At 32.9% G+C, this 20,679-nt stretch overlaps 1 protein-coding gene across 4 annotated transcripts; it reads left to right on the forward strand.

Moving 5' to 3' along the window:
* The first annotated feature begins 1,051 nt into the window (after positions 1–1,051).
* Positions 1,052–11,717, forward strand: LOC128180724 (uncharacterized). 4 transcript variants are annotated; one of them, XM_052848865.1, is made up of 10 exons: positions 1,052–1,310; positions 1,497–1,702; positions 2,304–2,500; positions 2,692–2,765; positions 3,711–3,779; positions 5,195–5,234; positions 6,422–6,487; positions 7,845–7,981; positions 8,363–8,560; positions 10,068–11,717. In XM_052848865.1, exons 1-10 carry the CDS (start codon positions 1,187–1,189, stop codon positions 10,799–10,801), a joined length of 1,845 nt encoding a protein of 614 aa, XP_052704825.1. In that variant the 5' UTR covers positions 1,052–1,186; the 3' UTR covers positions 10,802–11,717. The 4 variants fall into 4 exon arrangements, with proteins under 4 accessions (XP_052704825.1, XP_052704826.1, XP_052704828.1 ...); XM_052848866.1 differs by having other exon boundaries at positions 8,363–8,536; XM_052848868.1 differs by having other exon boundaries at positions 8,363–8,428.
* Positions 11,718–20,679: the final 8,962 nt, after the last annotated feature.

Here is a 20,679-nt window from a genome sequence, read left to right on the forward strand (position 1 = left end):
CGCGTAAGCGGGCGATATTTAATTGCTGTTGTTTCATGTTTACAATTCGTAGAAAAGATATCAATTTTTTTAAATACGGAGTGACCAAAATGAATATTTGAATCTAACGCACATACATTATTATTATATCACACGAAAGTATAGCATTTTCCCGTGTACTTACATGTACATTATTAAACAGTCAACCGCACATTTTATGATTTAGAACATGTACCTTAACCAAAGAATGTAAATAGATTAAAAGTTTTATTCCACTTTGTTTCTGAACCATGTCATAAAAAATTGTGTTTACAATTTAGGATGGTATTATTTGTAGTTAATTGCATGAAATGATCATCGTTACCTGTCAGGTGAGATTTTTACCGTTAAAAAATTAATTTCAACAGTTAAAAAAAATTCATTCATGGATTACAGAACTTTTTATAGGAAATGTACATAGGCTAATTCCTATAGGATTTTCAGAAATTTATTGATGGGATTTTCAAAATTTCCTTTAGAAAAATTATTTCTCACGTGGGAATTACATGTATTATTTACATGAAGAATGAAGAAGAAATATGGGGTATTAATTTTCAAAGGTAAATGCCTGAATTTCAAAAAAAAAGACTCAAAAATTTAGTTCTTTCTTTAAGGTGGCTCACTACACCGTGAAATATTTTCTCAAATCAGCTGAAATTTACTTGATTATGAATAAGATTTTAATGGATAAGAAGCAAATATGCAAAAATATGTGCAATTTTTGATGAAAAATTACATTTTCAAAAATTTCATTAAGTTGACATGAACAAGTGCTCCATGTGGATTCGAACTCATGATCTGCGGCCCAGAAGCCCAATACTTTTACCACTGAGCTACGACGATATACAACCCAATTGTACGATATAAACATTTTAACAAAACATTTAAATCGCCATCTTGTGACGTAGTGTATTAAAAAATACATGTGTTGATGTAGTGATGTACCTTAAATGCTGCACAAAATTTGCGACATGTCGTCGATTTATATTGGAATAAACTTGGTACGACTTACTTGCATGAAGTACTTGTTTTTGCCCTTGACCTTCGCTACCGCCATTGACAACGCTATCAACAACATGGCTGACATCTAAGGCGATGGTATTGTTCACTGATATTCTGAAGGATGTAGCATGTCTGCAGAGCATAAAATGAAGCGAATTCTCGTATCATGATCAATAAAGGCTCACGCGCAGGGAGCGGCAAAAAACCGCACCTACGCCTCTTGGATCTAACTTTTGACAATGGGGTAACAAAAACGGAACCACAACCGAAACCCCACGGGGGTTTGAGGGGTATGTTCTGCATAATTATCAAGCAACACTTTTCCGTTTGGCAGAACCTTTATTGTTTTAATTAGATTCCAAGCATAATAAATCAAATCATGTAATTTTAATAGAGGCACGTGCTTTTAACTGTTTTAAAATGAGTTTATGTGTCATATGTGACTATTTTGAGTTCAATATTGTTTTAACTTGCAGGAAGCAAGAAACATCCTTTAAGTCCATATTCCTTCAACAAAACCTCTGAATACCATGTTCAGCTTCGAGACGACATCAACAAACTCTTTCGGGAGGAGTTCTTTGATGGGCGGGGTTCCCCAGCCTGGGCCTTTGATATCAGTAAAGAGATAACTCATAGTGGGGAATCCCCATTTCATGTCCATGGACTACTTAGTACCAGCAAAGTAAGACATCTTATTCAATAACTCAAACAACTATGTAGGTGATTTTGCAATATATATATATATATTACATAATTATGGAGATAAGATTCTTTCGAGTATAGGTGTTGCATCAGTAATCTACCAATTTAGTTCTACTTAAATCATTAAAGGATTTAGGCCTATAGTTATTTTAGTGATTTATAAGATTAAAGCATTTAATATCCTTAAAACTACCATTGACAGTAATTTAAGCCTTTCAACTTTTTAACATGTGAGATAATATCGATTTAAAGAGATTTTGATTGGATATTGATTTAGAAATTACATTATGAACCATAGGCCTATACCAATATATACTATTTAGTATATAAAGTTCTTAAATGCTCTTCATGATAGAAGTTTAATAAGTGATATTGTGATAATATATGATATACAAACAAGAACATTTATATTAATTATATATAAGATCACCTATGCATGTACTTGAACATAATCTATATATTGAGGCAGAACTGATGCTTTATAAATATAATAAATGGGCATACATTGCATTATGTAAAGTTGATTATTGATTATAGGTGCATGAAGACAGAATTCTGATCTCATATTGATTCTTGTTTAGCTTGAAAGTGAAACCAGTTCAGTACATAACATCAGGCGCTCAGTCACTCCAGCTTCCTCTGCAAGGAATACTCCCAGAAAAAGAAATACAGGCTCTTCCTTTTACCACCCTCCTTCTCCTCACCAGTACCTAACAGCCACAGATACCTCACAGCTGTCTGCCAAAGAACTCAAATATGGACGACCCACTCGCACAACGTAAGACAAGCTCCTTGAGTTTCCTCCCTTAGAACTATTTTACCACTAAGATAAATCTCACAGTTGATGATGTTTTAGTTTTTTCTGTTAGTTGGATCTTGTTTTGTAGACACTTTCTATTATAAATATATAGTTCAATAATGGCCTATGATCTTTTTATATTCATACCATTTAAATTTATATTTCATTAGCTTACTACGAGCAAGACAAAGATGCGCATCGGCCCCTGTAAATTCTTACGATGTCCGAAGAGAGCTGGTCAAAAGTAAGTGAAGTCTTTATCAAATTCAAAGGTTATATGTCACATGCCAATGAATTATATTCATTTATTTACACCAAATTTGTTATTATTATTATTGCAGCATGTGTTTTTGTAATGTCATTGTCAAAACATGTACTATCTGTATAGGTTTAAAAGTATCTATGAGACAGTTGATATACATATAGAATCATATCTAGTTGTGTAAAGTACGTGAGTCAAGTGTATACATGATGTACATGAGTTTTATCATCTGGCACTGACATAAGTAAAATTGTTGACAATTATATTCATTAAATTGAATAAATATTTTTAATTCAAAATAAGTAATTAATGCATAGCAATTTATAATAGATGCCATATAATGAATATATGTATATTAATATAATCTTCACTTAATTACATCAAAAGGTCAATCTGCCACCACATCTGAGTCTTGCCTGGCAAAGTTGAATATCATCTGTGTAATGAAAGAAGAAATTTAATTACTTTAATTTTAAGAAAATGAGGATTTGGAACTGTTTCTGCTTAATCTGGCATATTCAGGGCCTTTTCTTAACTCGGAGTATCTCTTTACTCTCTTTTATTAGATTTTAAAAACTATTTTTAACAATAAATCAATTTTAATTATTTAATATGAATTGCACTATATATTTGTTGAACCTAAAAGTGTTTTAAAAAACACAAACTCCATATCACCACAAAATGAGGCTTTAATGAGCTATATATAATTTGGGTCTTTTATATGGCTTAATTGTGAAATAGCATGTCAGTTTGTTTAGAATTCATCTTTTAATCTAATTTAAAAATTAGAAATAATTTTGAAAAACTCTACCTAGTATCAGAACAAATGCATATTTAGATCCATGCAGATACTGAATTAGTGTTTTCTCATTATCAACTGTCACTACATTAAGATATTATTATGGCCATTGTGCACTGTTATTTCAGCTGTTGATATTGACGAGGTGGACAACCCTGATACGTTTCGCTATACAGACCACTGTCTGTCTTGTCGAGGTACCCCTAAAAAAACGGAGCATGATTCAATATTTACTCAGTCACTTATACATTTTTACTGCTCTCACTACTGTATGGCTGATGGTTGAATTTTTATGGGATTTTTTTTTTACTCTGACTTGCATGGAATGAATATTTTTTCTTGGCTTTCAACATATTTGGAACATCACCAGTGGAATATATCGTTGATCTCACTGTATTTGATGGATTTTCTTTAGATGCCTGGGGTTCACGATCACCTGCTTCTTTATATATATATATACTTGGGCCACCTTTAATAAATTGTTCATTTGCGCTCTCCCAACAAAAACTGTTGAAACCTTGGTTTACTATATAAGGATTTTTTAAATTTGTTCAGAGTTGCTTTATATTAAACAAATATTGAAAATTAACTGCATTCTAGATTTAAAAAAGATATATTCTCAGTTTGTTTAGAAAAGTTAATATCTGAAGTCGGGTACTTTTTCTTCATTCAGTACAAAGAGGGCAAACAAGCTTTTAGAGGTGGCCTCAACTTTTTTTCCATTCTTTCAATTGTATTTTTTGTATATTAAATGTAAATTTATAAAATATTTCCATGGTTTACAGCAATTCAGGGTCCATATATAATTGTACATTGTTGTAGATTTAGCCCAATGCGTTTAATTTAGATCTTGCAAGTCAAAAATAAGAATACCTTGGTACACAAACAAAATATTTTGTGAAATGATTGCGCGAAAAGCTTGGATAAAATTATGCTTGGCCTTGCAAATTATGTGCTATTTGCCATTAATTTAGAAAGGAAATGGAAAAGGCGATGTACTGAAATTCGCATGTATCAGTATATTGTCTATTTCAAGTCAACAGAGCTTAATTAATAAGCTTGTTCAAAACTTTAAACATACATGTACATGAATGTATGTTAGCTGAAAACCTAGCTTTGCAATGAAAGATACTAAATGTTTATCTGCAGATCTAGATATAGTTTACTTTGTATAAGAGAATGGTTGCAGATGGAATGTCTTTGTTTTCAGAAGAAGCTTAATTACTTTAGTTTCTCAATATTTTTGTTAGTACATGTAGATATAATTATTATATTCTTAATATTGAAGGTAATGATATATATATGAATATAACTATAACCTTAATACATGGCCATTATGAGCTTTATTCTATATGAGGTACTATTAAAGATCATAAGGAATATGTCTCAATTTTTCTATTGTGAAAAAAATTCTCAAATTGATCTTTTAGATGAATCTTAGTTAGCAAATGCATAAGAATTGCTTTCTTTTCTGTTTTACTGTGAATTAATGCTGTTTATCTGCATGATTAAAATAATTAGCTGTAAAATTCAAACTGAAAACTGAAGAAAAAAAATTCAAATCTTTTAAGATTATATTAAGTAAACTTCAGAAAGATCTCTTGTGTTTCAGAGTCAGAGAACTCACCATCAACAAACCAGATAAACAAAGAGTAAGTATGATACTGTCACTTGTCATCATATCACTGATTAAAGTACTAATGAAAGGGGTTTGTTGGAGGATCATTAACATCTTAAATCTGCAATTAAGGAGGCTGAGTGCATGGTCAACTTAACCATATATTTTTTTTACCTTTATACAAAGCTTTTCTTTTAAAGAAGATTAATACAGTCTAAAAACAGCCACAGCTATTCAGCCCTCTTAACCTGCATAAGTCATGTAATTAATATATGAATTCATTCATCAAAATACATGTCACTTTCATTCAATTTTGTTTGTTTTGTTCTTTCACTACAGTGTTTAATACATTAAAGTAAAATGTGATATTTATTTGACAACTTGTGACACAGAGTGAATTTCAATTCATTAGATTTTTCACTGAAGGTGAGTGGACACAAATAAAATGTCAACAGCTGCATGGGCAAAAATGAGGCACAGAGTATATGTGTTGTCTTACACTGTATATATGTTCCACTTTGTGTGTATATGTCAAAACTTAAGCTATGGAGAGGGGTCAACTTGATTGATGTATATGTATTTATAATAGATGTTTAAGGGAGACAGGTTTAAACCTAGATTGCATGCATCAATTCTACCACACATCATACACTACTGCATGCATATGCATGAGATTCCTATAAATTTAGTGGACATATAAATATCCAATGAAAATTAATTGTATACGGCCCATGATCTTGATTTTACTTATATACATTTACAGATTATTATATAGCATCTCCACCTTGTTTTCACTGCATGCTAAGATATGAATGTACATATTGCATGATGTTTTATATATGATTAATGAACAATTTTTTGCATCGAGTAAACGTCCGTTCCTCAATTCAGAATTTGCCTTGTTATTTTCTAGAAGCACAAAACTTTAAAGTAAAATTTATTTCACGCGATGATATATCAAATAACCTCATGGCATGAAAAAAATAAAAAATATTAGAAGTCCGATTTTTTTTCCATATATTAAATTAATATATACAATAATACATCAATTCATACATGTAACAGAAGTACACCTGAAGAGTGGTCAAGGAATGTAATGAAAGATTTGAAAATCATCAGATAACTTGGAATCAATACCACTGACGTGTTTCGTTTGAATCCTTGCCTGCATGTTAATTAAAAGAACTTGTTTTGATTGCTTTCCTTTTCGACTTTTTGCAGTGTTCTGGTTGCCCATCCTGAGGGAGAGTCGCCACACGCCTTCCTAACAGGTGCAAGATACAACAGGTAAAGGAGTGGGCTCGTTAAGGAGAGATATTGGCCCTATTCATCACTTACAATACGATCTATATAGATAATATGATATATTGTTAATCACCAAGAAAAGTTAGAAAATAAAACAGTTTAGAGATGTGAAAAAGGAGAAAAATATTTTCAGATATAATTAACTGCTTTCTTCATAATTGGTAATTTTAACTGATATGAGCAAAGACACTACGAATTAAAACAACATGATATGTATCAACCTTTGATCTTTATAATTAGATCTAAAAACAATACTGTTGAAGTGAAAGTAGATGCAAATTTTGCCCCTTCAATATTCATTTTTACCGAGAGTATGCCGAGCTACGTTTTCCAATTACAAGTTAAAAGCTATTTTCCTAAATAGAACTGGAATAAATTCAAGGGTATTATATGTCTAATATAGAAATTCTAGTTGTAGAGAATAAATATTCAATTTTTCCTATCTATGTACATGTATTGTTTTTTTCCTAAGAATCACAAGCTAAAAATGGAGAATCCGCGATTAATTTCAATGTAATATTTACCAAAATCCATTTACAGGCGACCGCTTTTTTTCTCAACACAATTTGCAGTTAACCTTGATGCCATTTATATCTTCTTTTTTTTTCTTCAAACAAAAGAGCCTTATCCTGTCTAAATATTGTTTTACAAATGTGATATGTCAACTAAAAATAAATTGAAACTAATCATCTTAGAATTAAGGAGGATCAGCGAGGAATGGCGACTCTTCCTTCACTCGCAAAAACAGAATTGGCATTTTGATATGAATCCTGACGAATTTCCATAAGTAATATCAAGATGGCGTGTTTAGTGTCGCCAGACAAGTCATGAATTCTAGAGCAATGAATGAGAAAAACATTTTATAAAAATGAACTTCAGAACAGCGTTCATTTGTTTTTTGTTAATTATATTTGTTAATATGGATTAAGATAAAACGTGTTTCTTTACACGTATCTTAGGACTTTGGCTTGTTACATGTTAAGTATGGAAACAGGTTGTTTATGATTATCCATAAAAGTACAAATTACTTCTTTAGAATATTTGTACTACATATTATACATTTATGAAAACCATTGTACATGTAAAAGTACACTGCAAAGTCGACATCGTGGAAAATTAAATCATTTTTCCCTATTAAAAACGAGACTTGGGCACTTTTCACTATATTTTAACATACTGAATAATACAAATGGATTATGTCACTTGGAAAGAAAGAAAATTAATTTTTTTTTTTAGAAAACCTCATTAATCTTATGTAATATATACGTTTTGTTTTGCCGACAAATTGAATTAATTACAAAATTGATAAATTAGATATTTGTTTGGGGTTTTTTTTCAGGGCGCATTTCCTTGATGCTAAAAGTCTGTCGGTATATGGAGTGTATATGCCAAGGACAAACCCACAAGGAATCTTTATGACAGGTCACGCAAAAAGATCAAGGGACAAAGGCCAAAATATTCCAGCAGTACCCCCAGGTACTTTCCTAGAAATCACCTAATTATATAGTTTTACGGTACTGAAGTGCTTTTTTTTCAGTGTATGTCTAAAAACCTGCAAGAGAAAAAAGAGTAAGGTGCCGATTTCAAGAATCGCATTAAAATTATCCGACATGTATAAACATAGCTGACAAGGCCATTGTATTTGTCCCCACATAAGATGGATTTGTCTGCCACATATCACCAATTTATCGTGTTTTTGTTAAAGAAGACAAATAACAAAAGTGCACCCGTGAGTCTTTAATTTAGAAATCGCGCTTTAAGTGATAAGTGTAATTTTTGAAACATTGAAATATCACTGAGCATTTCGTAATTTCTGTTATTATTTGTTAATTGTTTGTTTCTCGGGTTTTTTCAAAGATTCTCCCAGATCTGATGTGGACGACGCATCCAAGCCCATGGAGAAACGACCGTCCACGGCGCCCGGTAAAAGGTTGCTATCCTCCACCCCCTCCCCGCATCCCGGGGGCCGCCCCCGCAGTGCGTGGGGGGACAACTCCACCACCTGTCACTTGGTTCACGGCGACACTGAAAGTGAGAATGAGAAACCTAAGAAAAGTTGGTAGCTTAGCGGTAGCACTTGGTGGTGGTTGCCGTACCGTAGATGTGGCGCTTAATTAACCCCTGTGGTTTTTTTTATAACCACCCAACCCCCAGTTGTTGCTTGGCTCCTAAAGATAACAGCAAATTTTTTTTATTCTTTTCGCTTAGCTTAAAAAAACTGACTAATTCTTTTGACATAAAAAGTACACCCATCTACATAAATATTTTGAAATGGAAAATTACTTCAAATGATTGTGACGTAAATATTAAGGACATTCTTTAGACAATTAGAATGCTGGCGACATTAATTGGTTTTGCATTATGAATTACAAAATTATCTTACGTTTTCTAGAATATAATTAGGAATTAATTTTTATATGCTATTATAATATGTAGTACAGTATATATACAAGTAATTATATATATATGCCTCAGTTTATGAACCTTAAAGGAGGTAGTTGCGCAATGTTTTAGAAAGTAGGCGTTTAATAGAAATAATAGAGCAAAAATGTGAAAAATGTCATCTTTATTGTAGTATGCCTTAATTTTTAACAAATGACAATTTATTGAATTTATTTCGTATGAAAATCACTACTACGGCTATAAAAACTTACCTAATTAAATAAACTTTGCAAGAAAAAATTTGATGTCTTGGAAGGGCAAAGTAAACTTGATGTTTGTTTGATGTTACCCAATTCAAGATTACAAACGTTAATGTCCTATCAAGTCTTTTTAATATCGACTTATTTAAGATAACTTCTTTTTTTTCAATTTTGGTTAAATTTTGCAAGCCTTATGCTATGAGAGAGAGAGAGAGAGAGAGAGAGAGAGAGAGAGAGAGAGAGAGAGAGAGAGAGAGAGAGAGAGAGAGAGAGAGTTTAGCACAAATTTAAAGTGTCTTATAACACATCAAGCACACTGCATTTGGCACCAGTTTTGCACGTAATATTAGTTTACTGGCTTATTTAAATAACCATTGACTCTTGGTACTTTATTCTGACGTTCCTAGGTTCCTAGGCCTATCTGTTTCATTCTTATGTCATCCAGTCATTGGCTAATGAAAATTAATAGACTTAGTAGATGTTTTATTACACCGAAAGTCCGGGTCTTGTAATAATGGCTCTTTGCAGTCGCATGTACTTGTAGTTGAACAGCTGTTTACTTGATTTTCATAACAACTAGTGCTAACGACGTCTCTCGCGAATTTGTTTTCTTTCTCATTATTTTTTATATCTAGAAATTTCTTTTTTTACAATAATTAATCTACATCATTTTTAATGTATTGTGTATTAACTAAAAGCATACGCGTGTATAATATGCTAAGTTTGAGCTTGGATTTTATTTTTATATCTTATAAAACTAAATTCACGATATGGATTTGCAAAGTTAAAGACAATGATAAATATCTAATTTTTTTTTTTTTGATTTTGTATATTCTCGCACAATTTAACTGCCGCAATTATATTCATGCCTACGGTATTAAATTTAGACTGTTATGCAATATGCTCCATTTATTTTGCAGAGGTAGTGCTGGTTACATTTAAAGGAAGTCGAAATTTCAAGAGTAGCCCAGAGTCTATTCTTCCTTCGGTTACCGGCCGCACCGCCCCCAAAACGTACTACCGACGCCCCAGAGATGTCCCTGACGATTCTGCGTCCCTGCACAATCAACCCCCGCCCACCCCAGTAGGGGCTTTCTCTGCACGTGATGGCAGCGAACAAGTTCCAAATGACACCGATCAAGAAAACATATTGAATTCTTTTGTTGAAAATGCAGACGATCAGCCCCCTTTGCACACCGACGCAGACAACAGACTAGAAAAGATAGCAGAAAAAGCTGACGACGATATTGGAGAAAATATCAACAAATCAGTACTTAGCCATGATATAATGCCGGAAGATTCCGGCCTCACGTCGTTTGAGGCAAAGAAAGACATATCTCCCAAACCACAGGAGAGTGATGCGGATAGCAAGGAGGGATCGAGACTGCAGGATATCACAAAAGTGACTTTAAATGGGCAAACCGAACCAAACTGTAACGAATTAGATAGTGTTGATAGTGTAGCGAACGCAAACAAAGAGGTCTTTATTACTAATAATGATAAACAAGATGAACTCATTAACGACTCTGTCGACGAAGCAGCCAAAGAAAATGGTCTTTCAGACCAGAAAACAGAGCTTGCGACAGAAGAGGAAATTCCCACACAAATCCACGTGACAATTACTGAAAAACAGCAGGAGTCTAAACTCAGCTGAATTCATATTGGGTAAAGCAACAGGATATGATAATGTCAATATACTATGTACGTCTTGGATAATTGTTATATTTTAAAATCGTGGTCTTTCTAATCAATAACCTTCTAGCTAGTTAGACTACAAAACATTACATGACAATAATGATAAACAGCAAAAAAGAAGAAGAAAAAGCACCTTTCTTTATCTCGACATTCCTATTTCTGATACATGATATTACATTTTATATTTGATTGATGATATCTTATGTGGAATCTTGTTCCGTTGTTGGCATAGAGTTGACTGTTTTGGTATAAACTACCGAATGACATATTAGTAGATTAAACTGTGACATTAACCAGATTTCTAGGTCCATTTCTTGATATAATGAGAGTTGAACGCAAAAGACAGATCAATTTTTCGATTGATGAAGTCAATATATATATATATATATATATATATATATATATATATATATATATATATATATATATATATATATATATATATATATATATATATATATATAAATATATATATTTCATTTAAAATTAGTTTCGAATTTTACAAAATCTATATACTGTTGACCTGTCTTCCAGCGCGCGACAGGAAGCGGCATTGATATTTAACCCCCACTTTGCTGTGAGAACCTAGACTACTGAATCATAAAATTTTCCATGTTTTAATTGTTTAATTATTGTCTTTGCTAGTCGTTTGTTATATTCGTAAGTCAATCTTTATCAAAAAAAAATGTGTGTGTTGGTACCGAAGACTTGTTAATTGTTAGACATTCATTTAAAGCGTGTGACAATGACGTCATCTTGTGTCCAGCATAATATACCGAGATTACAAACCTTGCTTCAGTTGATACCAGGTTTAACGCTCATTTTTCATTGGTAGTTATGTAATTGTTAAATTAAACGTGTTTTTACAAATGTTATCTTGTTTGTTTTTTCATTATCACCTGCCGACGATATTGTTTTTGAAATCCTATTGCATGTACATTTTTTTAAACAGTACGTCATGCAGTTGATGTATTATTCAATATCTTTTGAACTATTTTTATGCAATCGCAATTTTCGGGCCTTTCCGATAGAGCCCGGGAAAACACTTCGAATGTAATCAATCACATCTTCTCGGGCCTTTCCGGCAGAGCTCGGAAACACAGTTGCGATTGTCAAGAAATATTTATTACTTGTCTAGAAATATTTATTACTGGTCTTATATTCACCAAAAGTCCATGGATGGTGCATCTAATGATGCTTGTGCATTTGCCAGGCTTGATTGCTGAATGTTGCCCTCGGGAAATATGTTCAATGGGGAATAAATCTTCATATAAATTATATTCTACTCACAATCATGCAACAAATTGTTTATTACCGTATTAGTATACCGAATGATAGGTGATAATTTACACGTAGAATACATCGGTTTTTAATTGTTTTTCAATTCTAGTAAAGCAATAATGTAATTAAAGAGACAGTACAGCTGAAAACATATGTGTGAATATCTTCAGATTTACATGTACCTATTGTATCGTTAGGAAATAAGAAATAACGTTGATTGTAATGGTTGAAATACATAAAAATCCCTTTCACATACTTAATTAACGTAATTTTGAGCTTCCGGAAATTTAAGGGTCGTACAAACCGGAATAATTTTATATCGTTTATTTGTACCACGTGGACTTTGATTGACAGTAATTGACACGTGCTGAAAACTACAAGATCTTCGTCCGACTACGGTCATACGGTTATACGAGGTAAAAGGGACTCTCTAAACGGAGCACATCCTCACTTACTCGATAATTTATTAATGGTTTACCAATTTCGGTTCATTTTAAAATGAACAGACATAATTTCATCATATGCTCATCCTCCGGATTTCTCAGAAGCAAAGATTGAAAATTCGAGGTGGTAGGATATGATGAAATATATGACGATGACACGGAAATATGAAGCTTTATTGTCTTTGGCACGTGATTGTCTAGTAGTTGAACCAATCAGATGTCGCGTTATATAGAGTAACTACATTTTGGTATAATAATAAAGTTTCAGACGGGCAATATACATGTATCTATTTCCTTTGAAATATAACTGTTTCAGGGAGGGCAATACAATAACTGTTTCCGGCGTGATTGAACAATATTTTCGGGGCATAGTAATGAATTGTCTTATTTGTGACAAAATGAGAAAACTTATTCAAAAATGTAATATAACTGTTTCAGGGAGGGCAATACAATAACTGTTTCCGGCGTGATTGAACAATATTTTCGGGGCATAGTAATGAATTGTCTTATTTGTGACAAAATGAGAAAACTTATTCAAAAATGTTATACATTAAGTTGTTAATGGCAATACCATTAAAAACTTTGATGGATTGTGCATCTTGTAATACAAATGAACTCGCAGGCTTGGATACTTAATCTGGGTCATAGGTTTAGGATGCTGGAGAGGTTAAAGGTTTTTGGAGCTGGTCACTTCACTCCGTAAATAATGGTCCCAGCTTGCATATAGTCATATTTGGTTTATTTTACATGTGTGGAAATGTACTACAGAGCTAGCCTCGGATACGGAGTGTGACCTTAATTATCCAGAAGCTGAGTAATGTTAAGTTTTAGATTTTAGAGGAACTCAAATTGTGTTGATTTGAACATATTTTTATTGTACAAAATTACAACTGGGATTAGGCATAAGTTCAAAATATTAGACCGTTTAAGAAGCGTTATTTATTGTATTGCCTTAGAATAAAATGTACAACCTCATTGAATGAAATTAAATACGCGTCACATGATTGCCGTATACATGTATATTTCTAGTCGACAAGTAGCAACTAATAGACGGCAATATGGCTTCGCCTTGCTTTCTATGGACTTTAACACAACCCAACACAGATAGAAATAACCTAATAAGTTTTGCAAACTCCCGTTCCTTGTTATAGTTTTTGCTTTTTGAGAGATACGGTGATTGTGAGGTGGTTACGAAGGCCTCACCTTCATCCCCTTTACTTATCACCAAAGAAACTATTAATTGTGTTTTGGAACAGTTGACCAATCCCTCATCGGGTTGCTTTGTTTTAATACCGTATATAAATTAAACGTATGTAAATAATGAAAATAATCATGAAAAGCATAGCCGAGATCTAGATCAAATGCCAACTTATTTTTCTAAAAAATGAACCCTTTTTAAAAAAAAATATTTTTCTATTGCTGATCAGAGAACTCAAAGGGAATCTTGCGGAGTTGCGGTAATATTTTTGTTCTCCTCTGCGGCTAAATTTTCTAACTAAAGGAGATAATCTTCTCATTTATCCAACTTTTGTTCTTTGGTTGCAATATTTATAGGTTTATCTCCTACATCAAATTTCAACATTGCAATTAACCTACAATTTCTTAAGTACATATCACTGAGACACGTGGTAGTCGTAAAAGTTAGAGGGAATGTTTTTGTTGGTTTTTTTTGTGTGTTTTGTTCGTTCATTTTCTTTTCTTTTTTGTTATTGTTGTTGGGGTTATTTTCTTTTTAGGAGGGAGGGGGTGTTTTGGGTGGGTTTGTTTGCATTCGATTCTTCTTTAATCGTTTGATCTTCAAATTCCCCATTGCTCCCGTTAGTATAATGATGTAGGATTGTATAGAGAGCCCCTGATCGATGCACGTTGGGTTTCATCTAGCTTGTTACACCTAAGTATTTTCCGCTAGTAACTGCATCTGAACCCCTTTTCTTAATAAATCACTATGTGTATATCGATTTTCTTAAATAATAATCCCTCTAATTGGTTTTAACATCAAAGTTTCTTTTTTACATGATGACATTAGCATGGCATTGCTGGTGTTATTCAGGAAAAAGAAGATACTTCTTCGATGAACTTGAAACCGGCGACCGGCGAACGATACATGTCGAATCACCATTGGTCCTGGCGTTTTGACGGTATTGCTGCAGATATGACAAGGTTACAAAGAGCGTCGTGATGTAAAATTAGAGATATACGCAAAGGGGAAGCATTGACCGACTATTCAAAAGATGCAAGTAGTGCGCATTTAGAACCCGGATCAATAGAGTATAGACTTCAACGTTCTAAATAAACCCTTTGTAACTGAATCATTATGCTCGGGGGAATACGATGTACTAAGAAATTGCTTTGTGCTTGCTATACAGCCAATTTTATGCTCTATTGTTTTTTTATTATCATAACACGCAGAGAATGCAAATTTCAGTTGATACAACAGTTTAACATGCTTAATGTTGACTTGATAAGCACATTTTTCCGCGGTCAAGTACAAAGAGGCTTGCATCACATTACAACATTAAAATTGCTGAATTACGTAGAAAAATAATTTTCAAACAATTTTTAATCGCATTATTTTGATGAATCCTGTCGGCCAATTTCAATCAAACCTCGCACGATGTACTGATAGAATAAGTGAATGGGAATCAAGTTTATATATATTATGTCACGCTCTTTTGAAAGAAGATTATTTCATGTAACATTTATTTGAAACCAGGATAAATGTCTAAAAAAAAAATCATACTGCGACAGAAATGATGTTATGATTGGATAAGTTAATTTTGAAGAAATGTTATTTGACTTTGACCTTTGGTCTTGAAAATTAGTTCAAGGTTAATTATACAGCTATATAGACACAGACGCTTTATCGCTGAAGTTAAACCCAATTTGGACACGGTGGAATTTTATCCTCCGGACAAGAATTTTACATAGAGTTTTTTTGGACAATGACCTTGAGGAAAGAAAAATATTTTAAGGTCACTGAATATCATTTACCCATGGTACTGTTAAAGTACTGGTTTAAGTTTAGCCTTACAGGGCTAAGGAAGAAAAGAAATTATTTTACACAAAATTTTTTCGACCTTCACTTTTGAAAAGGGAGAACTTGTTCAATGCTTTAATACATCCGCTTTCCGCTGCAACTCTATTGTTAAAAGCTTACCGTCAATAAGATTCCTACACCCCCCCCCTTCCCCACATCCCTCCATTCTAAGCCGTTTGTTTCATATAGCTAGGTCATACATGTATGTCATTCGTTCTCCATGTATTTTAAAGGCATCCCATTCTTAATCTATTCCTTGTGGGTTCCTATGGCAGTGAATTGCATGATAATGATGCTGCAATATGGCTTCAATGGTGAACTGTACTTGCATGCCCTGTCCGCTTCCATCGTCTGTTCCTTATTTCATCATGATCAATCGTGTTTGACACTTCTTTGTTCTTAACCACACCTTTTTGTTGATCCAAAGGGTATAAATTCTGTTTGTTGCTCTCACAACTGTCTTTTTCTTACCTATAAAGTAGCCGAATCTTTACACTGTTGTTGGCCTAAATATTCACTGGTCATATGATAAATAGTTAGTTATGTTTGGTGGTTTTTTATAATTATATTGGAAACGAGTTTTGGTATTCAACTGCGGGTCTTTAGTGCGAAATATTACAATACAACGCGAATTTCCTCCATCCTTGAGCAAAGAAAATCTGCGAAAAAACGTCACAAACATTGATATGAAATGATTATATGTACATGTATATAAGTATGTTTATGTTGCGTTTGTACATAACATCATATGTATTTTTGTATACAAGAGATTTAAATTTGTTTAAATCGAGGAGCATGGACGTATCCACACTGGATGTTTCGATCCAGCACTTTCCTTGAGGACTCTTATTCAATGAGGACCATATGCGCCTCAATGAAAAAATGACAATAACAAACTGTGAACCATCTCAAAAATTCATAAAACGAAAAACAAATTCAAAGCAGAGCAACACGGACCTCCAAATAGATAGAGGTAGGATCATATTAAATCGATGTATATGTAGACAAGGTGGTTGCTATACATGTAACTATTGATAGGTCACGAGGAAAAAAAGCAATTCTTAGAACACAATAGTATAAATCACACTCTCTTTCTTCATCGACTAAAATCACCAAAACTTTACTAGTTTTACTTCCTCGACGTGGTAACTTTTTCAGGCAGTTGGTAGTTTAATTTCAACAGGAAGACTTGATATCCTCGCATGATTTTAATTAATTTCTCATTCTTCGAAAGAACCAATTTAGAATGTTTCGAGGCAACTTTTTTGCGATTAATGAATTTAATATTCAGTGTGTTGATCTAAAATTAGACGCATCGAAATGAGACCACAATGATCACCTGTCACAGATGGATTTTTTCTACAAATGGAAGTGTTTCGTTTGGAAAACAATTAAATCGTTGAGTATTTTAGTTTCGTAGTAATTGATATTTTAATTTGACGCACAGTTTAATCTGTAATTAAAAAAAAATTGAATTTTTTAAGAAACAGTGAGACATCCTGAAACATATAAAAATGTGAATTTTTTTTTCCATATTTAATGGTTTCCTTCAAATTTCATTAAATTTGAGAGAGTATATATGGTTAGCTTTGCATACACTTACTGACTGCGGGTCAACTCATAAAACTTTTCTCGTTATCAGAGGATTCAAATTCAACAAAGCTGTTGAAACAAAAATACAATAATACTGAAAATTAACTACATCTACATTCTTTGTCTAAATAAACTCATGAACTAATGAAAGAATTTTTTCAGATTCCAAGAGAAAATATTAAACTTGAGAGTTCAAATTTTTATTCCAAGATGATATTAAATTGCATACTTTGTACTTCACATTGCCTGTGCAAGGGTCTGTCAAATTTACAGAAAGAGTGCAAAAATCATCAAAACAAACCAATATTTAACCTTTATCATTGTGTTTTCGATTTGTCATTGGAAATATGTATAAATCATGACCACAGTTGTCAATAGCATTTGAAGTACCTAATTTACCGCCGATCACTCAATGTAAGTAATGAATATTTCATGTGCCGAAACAACAATTAGATCCATTTGATATGGTCTTATCGGTTTGTCAGAGTCAACATTTATTAATTCATAGCAATCTTTTAACATCCACTTTATGGGTGTTGTTATGCATGCAGTTTTAAAATGTTTTCTTTCAATACACGAATTCGGCAAGGAAAACGGTTAAGAGTAATTAGTGGCATGTTATAAATCTTGCATGATTGCGGGGGCCAAACACACCACAGACACGAGAAAGAATGAAATCGTTTGAATGAAACCACAAGACGGTGTTATAATTAAATGTATGGTTTAAAGCGGCAGGGTTGTTAACATGTATTGCCTACACACAGAATGTACAAAATGTGGACCAATGTCAGTCTATCTACACAGCTCCGCAGGAGACTAATTATCCGCCTGGGGCCATTTATTTAAAAACATAACTACTTTCTTTAATACATTGTAAAATTTGTAATTTATGTAAACAACACATTCATTTTAGACTGTTTAAAATCTCCTTTAGACGAAAAGCTCTGTAAATATTCTAATTTAAAATTAAAAATATTTGATTTGTTGTTTTTTACCTAATATTGTTTATGGTAAAAAAAAACAACCATCATGTTTAAAATATAAGGCAGACCAGAACATTTAGCCTCCTTAACATTTAACAGACGAAGGAACATTTCAGATGTCAACCTGATCTAACTAAAAAGTGCAATTTGATCGCATATGAATAAAAGACTGAATCGCCGAAGCTCAATTTAAATAAACCTACATAAATAAGAAATACGTAAAATCCCATTCCAAAGTATGCTTTTACTTAAAATTAAAAATTTATGATAGAATGTTGATATTGCTATATAAAGCCTTGAGTTGCTTCGTTGGTTTTATTCATAGCCATACATGTACTTTTCAATTTTATTTTATTTTTTTATTGCGTGAATTAGCATGGGTTTCGAACGACGAAGTTAAAGCAACATTGAACACAATAGACAGCACGGACTGACGACATACCTTTTGGTAGTTGTTCCGTCTGCGTAACTCCTGTTCGTAAAAATACATGTAGTATCATTTGCATGGTCTTTTTACTTATTTTACGTGAATATCATTAGAGAAGTACCGGTAATTACATTGTAGATAAACAGTGATATGCATTAGATGGTGCTCATACGCAACATATGATGAAGGCAGCAATCTTTACCGAAAAAAAAATACGCAGGTAATGTATTTTTAAAGCGCTAGACATAGCTCAGCGCTTTATTGTCGTTTAACTTCTACTTCCGGTGCATCGAATAACCGCCCTTTATGAGCAGAAGTATACATCATTTAAACTGGTTAGGGACCAGTTTCAGGGGTTTATGCACATAACTGCACGGGCTATTGTGAATTTAATGTACGGGGCTTACATACATCATTGCAGGGACTGCCATGCAGTATGAGGAAATGTAGTGTGAATACAGAAGCTGAAATATTATATACATAGTTATATCTGTTATATACATACAGAAGCTGGGTTATAGCGCTTTTCAGTACTATCAGTACTTTGATTCTTTCAATGGCCGCTATCTTTTTATACTCTGAACTACCAAAGGAAACATTTTATTTCAGTCAGCTGATTTGTTGCGGGGAATCACTTACATAAACCATTTGCATAAAAATCTCAACAAACAAGATTTATGACTTTGCACACCGTGTAAATATTTGGGGTGATATATTGCCATACAGAAATACCTATAATTAATTGTGTATTTAAAACATTGCATGTAATTAACATATCTAACATGGCTAACGTTCCAGAAAGATGCAAAACATGTGTCATACTTATGTAATCGTTTAAGGTGCATGGATTGGTGTTAATCATGTATCTGTTTGTTAGTTTTCTCATATTTTAAAAGTACTTTTTGTGTGTCTTACATTACACTTACATGTAACTGTTAAACATTTAAAAGGTATTTCCTCCTGTACTATGACTTCATATGATTTATCTTCCACTCTTTGTGCCTGATGAAAGTGGAGCCATTATATCGCCCTGATGTCACGACTTTAACACAATCTTGATCATGTATTCCAAACTGAATGCGAAATAATTGCAAATGCCAGTCATTCAGTTCTTTGTGAAATTGCTTTTGTAACAAAATCCATCGATACTATTTAAAGAGTTTCACGAACTCATGTTTAATTCAAGAACTTTTTTAATACATAAAAATACAAGCGCAAATAGCGCGATGTTTTTTTAACAAATAGATCTGTAATATTTTGTGTTATAAGTCATTGCGAGCTTTTCGGTAGCCTGCTTTCTTTAGCTATTTCAGAACCGCGCCTCTTTCGTTCAAAAACTCTTTCAAGTCCCTTTGATTAAACTCAGAATTGTCACCTTTTTATTTTTTACGTTGCATTTTTAAAAAGATATATAGGCCATACTTATATTGATTTCTTTACCGAGATCTATTTATTACGTAATCCCAGATTTTGAGATAAACACGTGTAAAGACACGTGTGTCAAGATGATCAGGTGACAGATACAGTGCAACACGATACCACAGATTGACGAGGGTTGCTCTAATGGCTTTCGACACGCATCTTTTTTAAAAACAGATGGGGATTGATTTTATGATGTTTTCGATTTTGTCGACTGGCAACATATATAGCAGAGTATTTCTATATATGGAAGTGGTTGGTCTTATTATATCCGCGTTATCAATGCTTATTGGTAATTTTGGCGTAATTTCCGATACTGGAACATCAACATTGTACTAGAACTACCTCAGAAAAGTGCATCATTATATCCCCAAGTCAGACAAAACAAACACTATAGCTAGATTCCCACTGTAGGAAACTATATTGTACATGTGGTTTTGTATACTAATGAAATAACTGTGTTTTTCTGCATGTTGCTATCACGGTTTGCAGGTAAATACTTCATTATTCATACTTGCCAACGAAATATTTAAAAAAAATGTATTCAAAAAGAAAAAAAAACCTTTGCATTCCGATCCGTATCAGATATTCTCGGCCTAATTCCAAGAATATATGTTTCACGTAAAAAGAAAAAAAATAAGAAGGAAAACCACA

This window comes from Crassostrea angulata, chromosome 4 (genome assembly GCF_025612915.1).
Source record: "Crassostrea angulata isolate pt1a10 chromosome 4, ASM2561291v2, whole genome shotgun sequence".
NCBI classification, from domain to species: Eukaryota; Metazoa; Mollusca; class Bivalvia; order Ostreida; family Ostreidae; genus Magallana; species Magallana angulata.

Bases quoted from the DNA above. Each gene is read 5' to 3' on its own strand.
- LOC128180724 (XM_052848865.1), top strand. From the start codon at position 1,187: ATGATCAATAAAGGCTCACGCGCAGGGAGCGGCAAAAAACCGCACCTA. The intron at 2,501-2,691 runs GTAAGACAAGCT...ATATTTCATTAG, and splicing joins GGACGACCCACTCGCACAAC to CTTACTACGAGCAAGACAAA. The intron at 6,488-7,844 runs GTAAAGGAGTGG...GTTTTTTTTCAG, and splicing joins ACAGGTGCAAGATACAACAG to GGCGCATTTCCTTGATGCTA.